Raw genomic sequence first — 13,012 nt, 5'->3', positions numbered from 1 at the left:
TTCAGATTACATTTCACATCACGTGGCTCTTAGAGTCCAGGAGGAGCCAGGCCCTCCAGGAACTAGGAGGAAGCGGGAGGGGCATCTCTCCCTCAGAGGGTCAGTCTCATCCTCAGTGGAGAACTAAATATTTCGCTTCCATTCTAGTCCTTTATATAAGTTTTCTTTTTCCCTGTACTTTGTACAAAATACATCAAGACACAATCTCCCTAAATATCTTTCTCTGTGGGGTCGTTAGGAGTTTTATAGGGCCAACCTACATAAACAATAAACAACAACAAAACCACTGCATTGTCAGTGTCAACTTGTAGCAACTCTGTAGGACAGGATAGAACTGCACGTGGGAGTTTCAACCGAAACTTTGACCCTGTGCAGGAGTAGAAAGTCGTCTTTCTCCCCCGGAGTGGCTGGTGGTTTCAAACTGCTGGTCTTCTGGTTAGCAGCGCTACACGGAACCACTACATCACCGGACTCAGACTTGGACATAAGTGCAAATTCTAGAGAAATGCCTTTTGTACTTTACCATATTTATCCACCTTCCCCATGCTTGATGTGGGAAATTCCTGACGTGGCAGGTGTTTGTAAAATAGCGATGTATTTGTCTTTGCTTTATTTGTTTTCCTGTTTCTGTATTCCTGAAGGGCAACTCCAGAAGAGATTGGTGTGTGCCGAAATCAAGCAAGGGGTCTAGGGAGCAGTAAAACCTGGGTGTGGGGAAGAAGGAAGGAGAAGGGCTGACCTGGACTGTGCAAGCACTGAACTTGTACCGGGTCAGAGCCAGGCCAGGGCGTGAAGCTGGGTGTGTAGGCAGAACGCTCTCACGAGCTGTAACCTGAAGAGCAGGCACTCAGTCAACTGATAACTCCAGTTCCAAGTGGACCTTGACTGGGCTCCAGAGGTGTGTGTGTGTGAGAGAGAGCGAGGCAGAGAGACGGAGAGTTAGAGACACACACTGATTCCTAGAATGCATTTTCCTGTGTGTGCTCAGCAGGCCTTTCTTCCTCATTGGGGACCTATGACTTCTCTTATGTTACTAGGCTAATGGCTTTCCTTTGAGAGGGGTAAGAAAATGAGTCATTCATGACTTGACTTCACTCTTGGCCCTTTTCATCAGTGCTGAAGAAAAGATTCTCACTTGCTGCCTAAGCATCCCCCTTCAAATTTCTAACCACTGTTATCTGGAGTTTGAATAATATTTTTCCTGTGGCCTAGAGCAGAGGTCAAGTATGCATAGGAATCACAGGGTGGGAGGGGGCAGAAGGGGAGCATTATGATGCTGTTTCCTGGACCCGACTGACCCTCCTACCCCCAGCCCCGGAATATGCATTTTAGCATGCTGAATGTGCAGCTCTGGGCGGGGGGGGGGGGGTGACATTTTGCAAAACATTGGAGTTGAGATGATAATGAATTATGTGCTAAGACTAGACCAAGGAGCATTGAGCAGATCCTGTCAGCTTACAAACATGTCCCTTCTATAAGGCCAGACTGAGAAAGGCTCTAGAACATCACTCTCCAATAGAAGACCTCAACCACATATATAATTTTAAATCTAGCCCCAGTGGTGTAGTGGGCTACAGTTCAAACCAACCAGCAGCTCCAAGGGAGAAAGATGAAGTTATCTGCGCCCATAAAGATTTAAAGTCGGGAAATCCAAAGGGGAAGTTCCACCCTGTCATTTAGTGTCACTATGAGCTGGAAATGGCACAATGGCAATTTTTAAGAGCAATTTTTAAAAGCAGAAATTGTTGAAATTTGTTTCAATTAGATCTTTTATTTAGCCCAATATACCCCAAAACAAATAATATGTAAACTTCTAATAAATATACACATTAATAAAAGACTTTACCTGTTTTTTGTTTTGTTTTACACTTCGTCTTTGTGATACGGAGTGTAGTTTACATTCTCAAAACAGCTCATTTTGGATCAGCAGCAGTTCGGCTGTGCTATTGGGACATGGGCCTCCTAGCCACTGCCCTGGGCAGTATAGACCTAGAGCGAGGATGGTATTCCCCCAGCCCATGGAAGAAGCAGCTGATTGCTCATAGCGCTTGGCCCCATTTCCCCACTACTCCTGAATATAACCTCAGCGTTTTCAGCATAGACATTCTGACAGACCATATCATGTCAATTCATAGGACCTCATGGTTCATCCTTTCACTAATAAAACAAATCTTTACTGAGTGCCAGGCTGTGCCTGGAGGCCTTGGGTGGGTTCATGAGCTCAGCTGCTAGTTTGGTGTTGAGATATCTCAGAGGAAGAGCCTGGCGAGCTACTTCCGGAGAACCAGCCATTCAAAGCCCTGTGGAACAGCTCTATTCTGATGCATGACGTTGCCATGGAGGCTCCATCAACTTGATGGCAACTGCTGGTTAGTGCTCTGAATACCTCGTCCTGTTGTAGAAGCTTGAGGTGCGTCCATCAAAAGAAGGCAGATGAAGACCCTGGCCTTTGAAGACAGTGTAGAACATTGGATTTTGGGTAATTAAGACTTGCTGGAATGGGCACTGCTGAGCACTGGAATGCTAACTGCAAAAGGTCTGCACTTCAAACCCACCACCAGCCATTCAGGGGCTGGAAGAGAAGAAGGCCGTTATTTCCAGCACAGACTTACTACCTATGTGGGGTCATTTGGATTGGAGATTGACTCAGTAGCAGGAGATTTTGGAGTGGGGGCTGGGTGCTTGAGTTGCTCAGTGGCCCCACTGAGAAGCTAACGTATGAGTAGACTTGAAGGAGGTGAGTTGAAACTTAAGATAAAGCTACCCGTGATCTTAAAGTGGCCTGCCTTTTCCTCAGGAGTAGTCTCTGGCAGAAGTGGTCTCAGGGGTCAGGAGGCCAGAGGTGGGAATGGCTCCAATCTTACAGCATACCTCCTTTCTAACGCCCCGCTGCCCACCAGAGCAGCTTGGCAGGGGCTCAGTGAGAGCCTGTGATGCAGCCGCAGGGCCCGAGTCAGCTGATGTGCTGAGATAAGTGTGGACACGTAGAACCTGGGTTCCAGGAAAATGGCGTCTGCCCCTCAGCTAGGCAGGCCTCACCTGACTCGGCTTGGGAGATCAATCTGGAAGCGTCAGTGCATCTGCGTAGGGCCTTCCGAGCTAGAGCTGAAATGCAGGTGTGGAAACAAAAGCACTGGTTGCCTCCTTTGCTTTTCTAATGCTGTTTTGGATGAGTGTGTTGAATCAGATCCAGAAAAAGCAATAAACTTGGCTCTGGTTGCTTCGCCGTAAGTTCTTGTAATAAAACTCCCAGCACTGGCAGATAGAGTAATGTTCTGCTCTCGTTTAAAACAAAAAACCAGCCGCCTGCTATATCACCAGAGTTTAAAATACAAATGGTGGTGCGTGGCTCTGGGAGGGAAGAACATTTGGGCAAGGAGAGAGCTTGTGTGCGAGTGGGTCAATTGTCCTGGGATTTGTTAGATGGTGAAACGTTTTGTGGTTGCCCCTTCGATAGACCCTTGCTAAGCTTCGAGATTCTTGGAGGTCAGTGCTCCATCCATTCCCACAGGAAGCCATCTGTCATGTCAGGGAATGTCAGAGAACTGGGTTTTAATTAGTAAGCGGGAAGAAAGTTCAGTGGGTGGGTGTGTGGGGGGAGTGGGGGCAGGGGCAGGGGGACGGGGAAGACATGAAACTCCTAAACATATTTTAATGATTGGTTTTTAAGTGGAGGCATTAGGTGAAATAGTTAAGTCATTAGCTGTAAAACTGGGCCTAAAGATCCTTTCTCAGGCAGCGAGGTCAGTAAGGACTTTGGGTTATGGCAATGGAGAAATTATGGCCCCTCCTTTCCTGTCAGTAATAAGCTTGAGCTCTCTCAAATGGTTGAAGGGCCGAGCCTCATGCGAGGCCTGGGTGACTCCAAACGGGCTAGGCACTTTCCTGACCCTCAAGGTAGTGTTCGTCATCAAGGGAGGGCAGCAGGTAAGCTGATACATGACAGTTCCTTCGAGAGAGGGGCAGGACAAGAGGTGTGTGTACCATAGCAGCTGTGTTAGTCCAGGTGGACTAGAGAAACAAATTCTTAGACATTCATATGTGTCTAAGAAAAAGTTTTATATCAGAGAGTAATTGTATGTTAAGAAAACATCCCAGCCCAGTGCAGATCAAGACCATATGTCCGATACCAATCTATAGATTCTTCAGACTCACACAACGCATGCAATGACACTAAATTCAGGAAGATCACAGGCCAGGGGGTGGAAGTCTTGTGGATGCAGTGGCAGTGGAAGCATCTCAGCACTGGCAGGAGTCTCCACGTGGCTCCTCCAGCTCCAGGGCTCTAGCATAGCTCCATGTGTCTTGTCAGCAGGAAGATGAAGCAGAGAGTGTGTGTGCATCTGGCCTCCAGTGAGCAATTTATCTACATGGCGCCTCCAAATGAGGTCATCAAGCTGTGATCTGATTGACAGGCTAGACTCCACCCCTCTGCAAGTTGACACCAGATTATGTAACTACCCAGGCTGTTTGTACTGCATAGAGACTCCTCAGATGTGACACAGGTCCAGAAGCAGATCGAAGCTACAGTGAATGGAAGAAACAATGAAGTAAAAGCTGAGCACAATTCAGAGTGGCCGGAGACTAATACAGCCTAGAAGGAAGCACTTCACCGTCTCCTTCTGAAAATTCGTCAGTGAAAACCTGATGAGTCACAACAGAATGCCGTTCGTGTGCCCTGCCTTGGACACGTGCTCAGGAGGGCCCCAGCTCTGGGAGACAGCGTCCTGGGTGGTGGAGTACTGGGCGAGGTGGATTGGGCAGGAGCCCCAACAACAGACTTGAGCACACAGGGACTGTGAGGATGTACGGAGCCCAGCAGGGTTTCGCTCTGTTGCCCATGTGGCCACTGTGAGTTGGGGCAGCCATCCGTGCGGTGCGTTCCTGTGTGCCCCTGCCAGACTGTCGGCGCCACAGGGACGAGGGCGCCATCGGCTGTGTTGTCCTCTCTCTCTCTCTCTCTCTCTCTCTCTCTCTCTCTCTCTCTCTCTCTCTCTCTAGCACTGAGAACAGTACTTGACCCAGAGGAGGCGTGTGCTCAGTAATATCTGATCGGATATATGCTTAAAGTGTACATTGATGAAGGGGAGCCGCCACTCTAGGATGCAGCTGGTCTACAAGCGAGTGAGGTCTTGAATCTCACGCACTGTCCATGCCGGCGGGGTGACAGACCCACAGAAGTTTACCCCTGACACTTGGGGCCTTGGGCCAGTTGGAACCAACAACCACAGTGTCTGAGGTGGAGCTGAGGCTATTGCTTTCAGTTGGGGCTATCACTCTAGACCAGCAGTTCTCAACCTTCCACATGCCGCGGCCCTTCAATGCAGTTCCTCATGGTGTGGTGACCCCCATCCGTAAAATGATTTTCTTTGCTGCTTCATTACTGCCATTTTGCTACTCGGACCAGGACAGCATCTTCAAGCATTTGACCACTTCCCTCTTGGTAGAAAGCTGGAAGAACACCGCTCAGACTAGGGGATGGAGGGTGAGTTTTTCCCGATAGACAGTAAGAACAGAAATCTGTGCTGGGAGCTGCTGAGAGCTTTCTGGACGGTTCGAGCAGAGGTCAGCGGTGCCCAGGAGTCGGAAGTCTCATGTTCTGGCCTCCCCCTTGGGTAGGCCATTAACCTCGCTGAGGTCTCATCCTCTCAGCTGTGGAAATCATAGCAGCCCACCTCACAGGTGTCCTGAGGAGCAGATGGAAATAACACCGCACAGTTCCTTCTGCAGCTCGGCGGGCGGGCGGGGCGGGAGGCCTTTGTCAGGCGGCCAGCTTTGTCCCAGCGAGGAGGGCGGGCGGCCCAGAGGACAGTGAGGGCTGACTGACCAACCCCTCACCGCCGGGCCAGAAACTTTCCGCTGACCTGTGCTGGGGACACTGCACTGGCCTGGCCACTTTGCTCTCTTCTGGTTGGAATGCGCCCGGGGAGCAGCACTTCACCCCGTTTCCAGATTCCTGAGCCTTGAGTTGCGTGGGCCTTCCTGCTGCTGACCTGGGAGAGGATCCCTGAGCGTCTCCCTCCTCTGGCATCCCCCGGGTGACTCCTGTCTGTGCAGGGCTCCAGTGGGACACGTGTCCCTTCCCCTCTGAGGGGAGAGCCTCTGTGGAGCGAGCGCTGAAAGCCCCAGCGCTTGGCTTTGAGGCTGTGATGTAAATGCGGACCCAGCAAGTGGGACCCGAGAGGGTGCTAAGGACAGTGCCTACAGGCGGAGAAAGGCCTCTGGACTGCGGGGGGGGGGGGGTTGGGGGGGGACAGGGACAAGCCTGCGGAAAAAGTACTTCTTAATACAAGTGCTTTCCAGTGAAAGACCACCACAGTGCAAAGAACCACACACACACAAAATATGGATGAAGGATTCATTTACATCTGACTGCAGGTGGCTCCCAGGCCCTGGATGGTGTAAGTGGTGGGGCACCCCATGATGAGCCCCCCAGCGAAGACCCCTCTGGGACTCAGTTCTACTCCGCACGCACGGGGTCGTCATGAGAGAACTGACTTAACAGCCATTAGACCGCCTCGCAGACCCCTTGGCGCTCAGCTCTGGGCCTCCTATGTTTGCGCTCCCGCAGATGTAAGGAGAGGGTACGTGCCGTTTTCTCCCTGGTGTCTTCTGAGGTGCAGCCTCGGCGAGGTGCCCAGCTGCTGATGGAAGGCCCAGGAGTTCTGCTTCTGTAACTAACACAGCCTTAGAAACCCCGAGCAGTCTGCTTTTCCTGTAGGGTCGTCTGAGCTGGAACCCACTTGGGGGGCAACAGGTTTTGAGTTGAGGAGCACTCGGGGAAGCCAGGGGCCAGAGAAGGATTTTTCACCCTCAGTATGGTGATATTGGTTGGAGTTCCTTAGGGGACAAGGGATTCAGACACGCTGTTAACAGAAGTGCCTCAAAGCAGAACCACCGCAGCCTGATGATCTGTTGTCGACAAGCCAGCCAATGAAGTCTTAGAGGGCACAGTGGTGCTCTGGCACCTGTGAGGTCGCTGGGAGATGGAGTCATCTGGAAGGCAGTTTATCTGGGCAGTTCTCTGTTGTGGGGCCTGCCCTGCGCGCCGTGGCATGCTCAGTAGAATCCCCGCATCTCTCCTCCAGCAGCGTGGCCTTCCCAGTTGTGACTCTACAGATGTTCCCTGCGGGCAAAGTCACTCCAGGTGGAGAAGCCTTGTTATAGAGGGTGCTGCCAGGTGTCTTCCCACAACCTGTTCGGTCACAGTGCTTTTCAAGCTAGCCCTTGGTGTAGGGGTCACTGTACCTGTGAGGGCAGCAGGTCTCAACTGTGAAGGACACTGGAAACACTCAGGGAACTTCAGAAAAATCCCGATGCCTAGACATCCAACATCCAACTATTGGTCTCTCTTCATCTGGAGCAAAAGAGAATGAAAGACTCAAAAAATAAATTCGTCCACAGGACTAGTTTCCCACCTGACCCATGACCTCTTCTCATCTGAGACCAGAAGAAGTAGATGGTGCCTGGCTCACTACCAACCATTCTGACCAGGGACCCGTTAGAAACCTCAGAATGGAGTGGGAGAAAATTATAGACAAAGCTCAAATTCCTACATGCGCCAGACCCACTGCACCAATAGCCAATAGAGCAGTGTCTCCAACAGTAGTTGATAGCTATCTGGGAGGGCTGGGAATGCAGGTGCCGTCACCTTATCCTGGGTTATGGCGTAGAGCACGAAAGTTTTTACTTGTCACAGGTGCTGAGTAAAAAGTATGTATTTGTTTTCTGGAAAGGGGACCGTAGGCCAAATAAGTTTGGGAACCTATGGATTAGAAGGATCCCTAAGGTTGAACTTCACACTGAAGCCACTCTCGGAGGACACCTTTCAGTCAAATATAGACTGACTTAACAAACAAACAGTATCGCTGCGAGTCGTGTGTTTCCCAAGTAGCTGCATGAGCCCAAACGGTCGGCATTTACCCAAAAGCAAAGCTGAGAAGAAGGCAAAGGGGGGCAGTGGGGGCCAGAATCCAGATCAGTGGAAACAGAACAAACAGAATGGAAAAATTGAGACTGTGGACACATTTTACCCCGTGCCAGAGAACGATTTGTGTAAAAACAGTTAAATAGGAACTTAAATTCTTTTTGTAAGCATTCACTTATAGCAGAATAAAGCATGTTTAAGAAAACGTGGGACCCACCCTATAGATTCGAATTGGTCTGGGGCGTAGCCTGGGCATCAGGAGTGTCTAGCCGACCGAGAATCCCAGAGCATCAGTGAGTCATGGAATCAGTTTAATGAAGTACTTCTTTTCCAACATTCATGGGGGTTAATGCTGATTATTGTGTAATTCCATTCTAACAGAAGTCAGAATACCTCTTTTCTTTACTTTTATTTTCACTACCTTTATAAATCTGATCTTTGTCTTTGAGGGTTGCAAACATTACAAGTAAGCGTACTGACTTAGTATATACATGCATGAGAAATACACAGACCATAAAAACGCGTTTCTACAATTAGGAGGTGGATGTTGGCGCTTCGCTGCTGTGGCAGTAACTTGGACTAACAGAGCTCCATCTGTGCCATTGCTGGGAGTGAGGATGGCATTTCTAAACAGGAAGTGAATGACAGCTGTCTGTCTGGTGTTTTTCCTTTTTACGTCGCATATGCCGTGGGAATACCTGCTTTCGTCCTGAACCTGCCTGTCGGCTTTAGCTAAACAATCAGAGTTTGGGGAAGCCCACTCCTGAGGTAGTTTAGAACCCCTGTAAATATCCATCGCAGCCTTTTGAAACCTAACCTTGGAGTCTTCAGGTGACTGTCTGAGAATGAGAGCAGCAGTCCATTTCATGGTGCAACATTGTAGATCGTAGATACAGCCAGTAAAAAGATGTTGAAAAAATGCTCTTAAGAGTGGTGGCTGCTGGTCAGCAGTTCAACACCACCAGCCACTCCATGGGAGAAAGATGAGGCTTTCTCCTCCTGTGAAGTTACAGCCCCGGGAACCCAGAGGGGTAGCTCTCCCTGGATAGGGTAACTCTGAGTCAGAACTGACTTGGTGCAGTGAGTTTTCTGACTTTAAGTGTGGCTCGTGGTAACTTGCGTGATTTTAAGTTGGCGCCTACTTGTAAGAACATGTATATGTCGTCACACAGAAAGCAAGGCCCAGCATAGTAGAGTGTGCACTATTTTGTGTGCATGTGAAGCTATAAGAGATAGAAGGAAACCATAAGCAAACCCCCCACTCTGAACCAGCTTTGTTTCTTGTATTTTATACCTATTTATGTGTTTATTTATTATCCTGATACCTGTTTAGAACCTGTTTCAGAAACTGCTTGCTTTTTTCAGTGACTTAATAATTAACGTGAAAGTTAATGCGGGACATTTATACTTCTGTGACTTGGGAATCTGTGAGCTCTCGGCCCACGTCTTGAGGCCTCATTCTGGCATGGATTTAAAAAATCATTTATAGATCCGAGCCAATAAAGATGAAATGCATAATTTCAGCAGCAACCAATTTTCATCATTTGTATATGTTAATTATGTGATCTTATGCTGGGTCGGCATTGGTCTAAACACGGAACTTGCATAAATCACCCCAAAAGCTTTATTAGGAACAGCTTAACAGCCTCTTGATTTCCTTATCTGAGGGAATTTGGGGTCTTACATAATAAACGGTTACACACATTCGTCTTCCTGCTATAAAACTCGTGTCATCTGGTTGAAGGCTGGCAGCCTCCGGCCTTTTATGTGTGCTCACGAGGACCCAGGCCGGAGGCACTCCCGATGCGTCCCCGTCCGTGTGCGTCTTCCGACTGATTCCGCAGCTGTAGCTGCCCTACAGGTCAGGTTCTGGCCCTGGCAGGTCTTGGGAATCCCATGCTCTGATCCTGCAGTGCATTCCAAGCCCATGAGGACCCTCACCGAGAATTCCCATCGGACACATGACCCGAAGGGCCGTGCTCCAGTGTCGAAGTGTGGACATGGGCCGTGATCAGTCAGAGTGTCCTCAGAAGCTTTGATGGGACTGGAAATAACCAACAGTTCCCGCATTGTGAAGAGTGTAACCCGGGTCCCGAGCAACTTGTGTGGAAATTGTTGAATGGGAAATGTAACCTACTGTGTAAACCTTCCCTGCCAACACAAGACAAATATATTAACAGGTCTCCCCCCACCCCAAAGGGACATCTGTGTCATTGGTAGTATGGCCATATCTAGAACAGTGCTGCGACCCTTTCATACAGTTCCTCATGTTGTGGTGACCCCCAACCATAAAATTATAACGGTCATTTTGCTATTGTTATGAATCGGGTGACGCCTGTGAAAGGGTTGTTCAACTCCCAAAAGGGTCGGGTCACGACCCACAGTCTGAGAACTGCTGATCTAGGAGAACTAGGTTTAAAAGTATTTCTTGAGTCTGCTGGAGGGCGGGGTGGGGTATGTGTGACCAGCCTGTCCAGCAGAATAGCCATTAGTTCTCTGAAAAGTGCTTTCTCGCTAGTGATCACTCTGTTCTAGGTCACCGCATCTCACTAAATGGACAATTCTGTATTCTCTAGGTGTCCAAGGGTTCCGTGATCCACTTTTCCTCCAGAAATTTCTCCTTGTCGGCGGAAACCAAAGAAAGGCACTTTCCCCGTGGGAATAAGCGTCTGTTGAATTGGGCACGAAAGGAATACGGAGCAGTCACTTCATTCACTGAACTCAAGCTAGCAAGAAACATTTATATTAAAGTGGGGGAAGGTAAGTTCTGGTGACTGATTACAGCCATCACTTGTTTTCTGTCCTGGACCAGGTGGTTAAGGTCAGGGACCAGAATTACAGAATGCTAGAACTACAACCACCTGAGGGATCTTTGGGGCCTCTCCTTGTCACTGCTGCCCACCCCACCCCCCAGTTCCCCTTTCCCGTTTCCTCCCGAGGAAACAGGCCTGGTGATGGCACGTGAGAGCTGGAAGGTGGGAGGAGGGAGAAGAGCCCTTGCGTGGGGCCAACCTGCAGTGCTCAGCCACGAGCTGACCAGTTAGCTGGCTGCTCCACCCGCACGGAGCGGCTTTGGAAGGCAGACCACGTGATGTGGTTTTGAAAGGGTGGTGACTGGTGTGTGTGGTTCAGTGGAGCATCTGCCCCACACAAGGGGCCGACACGAGAAGAATCAACTCCGTGGAAACTAACCTGAACAACATGGCTGAGAGAGGTGGGGGGCGGGGGGTTGCGGGGTGGGGTCTAAAAGGCTCCCATGTGGACAGAAGTCAGAAAAATAGCAGAGGGCAAGAAGCAGAGGGTGTAGGAAAGAAGATGATAAAGGAATGAGGGAGGACTTGACAGAATGGACCAACAACCAATTTTTTCTGTGAGCAGTGGAATATTAGTTTATGATCCCAAGGCTTCGTCATTTTGGTTACCCTACACCCCCACCACCCCACCCCAAGAAAAGGGGATTCTGATTCCTAGTGACCCTTAGAGGACAGACTAGAACTGCCCCTTTGAGTCTCTGAGTCCAGTGGTGTCGTGGCTGCAAGTTGGGTTTCGTTTGAAAGCACCAGCTGCTCAGTCCCCTCCTGTGAAGAGTGATAGGCTCGGGAACCCACAGGGGCAGTCTACCCTGTCCTACAGCATCGCTATGAGTTGGGATTAACTCAAACGCAGGGAATGAATGATTGAGTGTGTGAAATCCTTATGGGAGCACAAAGCCTCATCTTTATTTTTTTTATTAGTTTTCTTGATATAAAATTCACATATTATATACTTCCGTAGTTAAGACACTTTAAAAAAGAGTTGTGTATACATTATCACAATCAGTTCTAGGACTCCCTCCCCATCCCATTTTCATTGTTTACTCCTCAAGGCTTCTCACCCCACTCCCATCTCTGATAAATCATTGCATCAGTTATTGTCTCTATGAATCCACTCCTGTGCTTCATAAACCTAACAAATAATAAAAACAAATTGAGACAGAAGAAAATAATAATGTAAAAATAAAGAGGAAGAAAAAAAAGACCACCAAGAATATTTTAAAAGGTAGAGAATAAATTTCTGTGATGGAACAAGCAAGACATATTTAAGCCTAGAGCAAATTCAGGTTGAGTCAAGATAGAGATCAACTGACCAGGTGTCATCTTATACCATGATTCGCGATCCACCACAGTCAAGTTTACACTAGTCTCTGTCTGATAGTAAAGCCGCTTGAGCCCCTCACCCATGGCTAGAGGGGTGCTGCCAGAAGCTTACTGGACTAAATGCTCTGCAGATGGGTTTGGGGCTCCCACTGTCCTTCTCAGCCTTCTACACCTTGGGTGGTCACAATATAAGCTCTGATACCATTTCCTCAATCATATTTAGATTTTGTTATCATTGTCTTTGGACCAGACGGTGTGCTTCTTCCATGTGGACTTAGTTGACACCACACTTAAATGGCTGCTTGTTTTACTACAAGCCTTTAAGACATCATACACTATTCCCAGGGATAGCTGGGCACCATCTGCTTTCTTCACCACACTTGCTGTAGCATCCTTATCTTCAGTGATCTCTTCATGAAGGCTGATAACAAGCAGGGCCATGTTATAAGAACTAACTAACAAACCCAGGGACAAGGAAACAACAAGTGATCCAATTCGGTGATGAGGAGGGTGTAGGAGGCCTGGTAGGGTGTGATCAAGGGTAATGTAACCAAGAGGAATTACTGAAACCCAAATGAAGACTGAGCATGATAGTGGGACAAGAGGAAAGTCAAAGGAAATAGAGGAAAGAGCGAGGAGGCAAAGGGCATTTTAGAGGTTTAAGCAAAGGCATGTACATATGTAAATATATTTATATACGAGGATGGGGAAATAGATATGTGCATATATTTATGGGTTTAGTATTAAGGTAGCAGAAGGACATTAAGCCTCCACTCAAGTACTCCCTCAATGCAAGAATACTTTGTTCTATTAAATTGGCATTCCATGATGCTCAGCTTCCCAACACGATTGATCGCTGAAGACAAAGCGGGTTGAATAAGCAAATGTGGTGAAGAAAGCTGATGGTGCGCGGCTATCAAAAGATATAGCATGTGAGGTCTTAAAGGAT

At 48.6% G+C, this 13,012-nt stretch overlaps 1 protein-coding gene across 1 annotated transcript in view; it reads left to right on the top strand.

Annotated features, from left to right (window-relative positions):
- The window catches only part of TGFBR3 (transforming growth factor beta receptor 3), a 218,802-nt gene that overhangs the window by 141,453 nt on the left and 64,337 nt on the right, over positions 1-13,012 (top strand). The window contains exon 5 of the mRNA XM_075558367.1: positions 10,504-10,687. Within this exon, the coding sequence (XP_075414482.1) occupies positions 10,504-10,687 (184 nt within the window). The remainder of the gene's footprint in view (positions 1-10,503; positions 10,688-13,012) is intronic.

The sequence above is a fragment of the Tenrec ecaudatus genome, chromosome 1, assembly GCF_050624435.1.
Source record: "Tenrec ecaudatus isolate mTenEca1 chromosome 1, mTenEca1.hap1, whole genome shotgun sequence".
Taxonomy (NCBI): Eukaryota; Metazoa; Chordata; class Mammalia; order Afrosoricida; family Tenrecidae; genus Tenrec; species Tenrec ecaudatus.
Note: the sequence above shows the minus strand (reverse complement) of the source record. Positions and strands in the feature narration are given on the sequence as shown.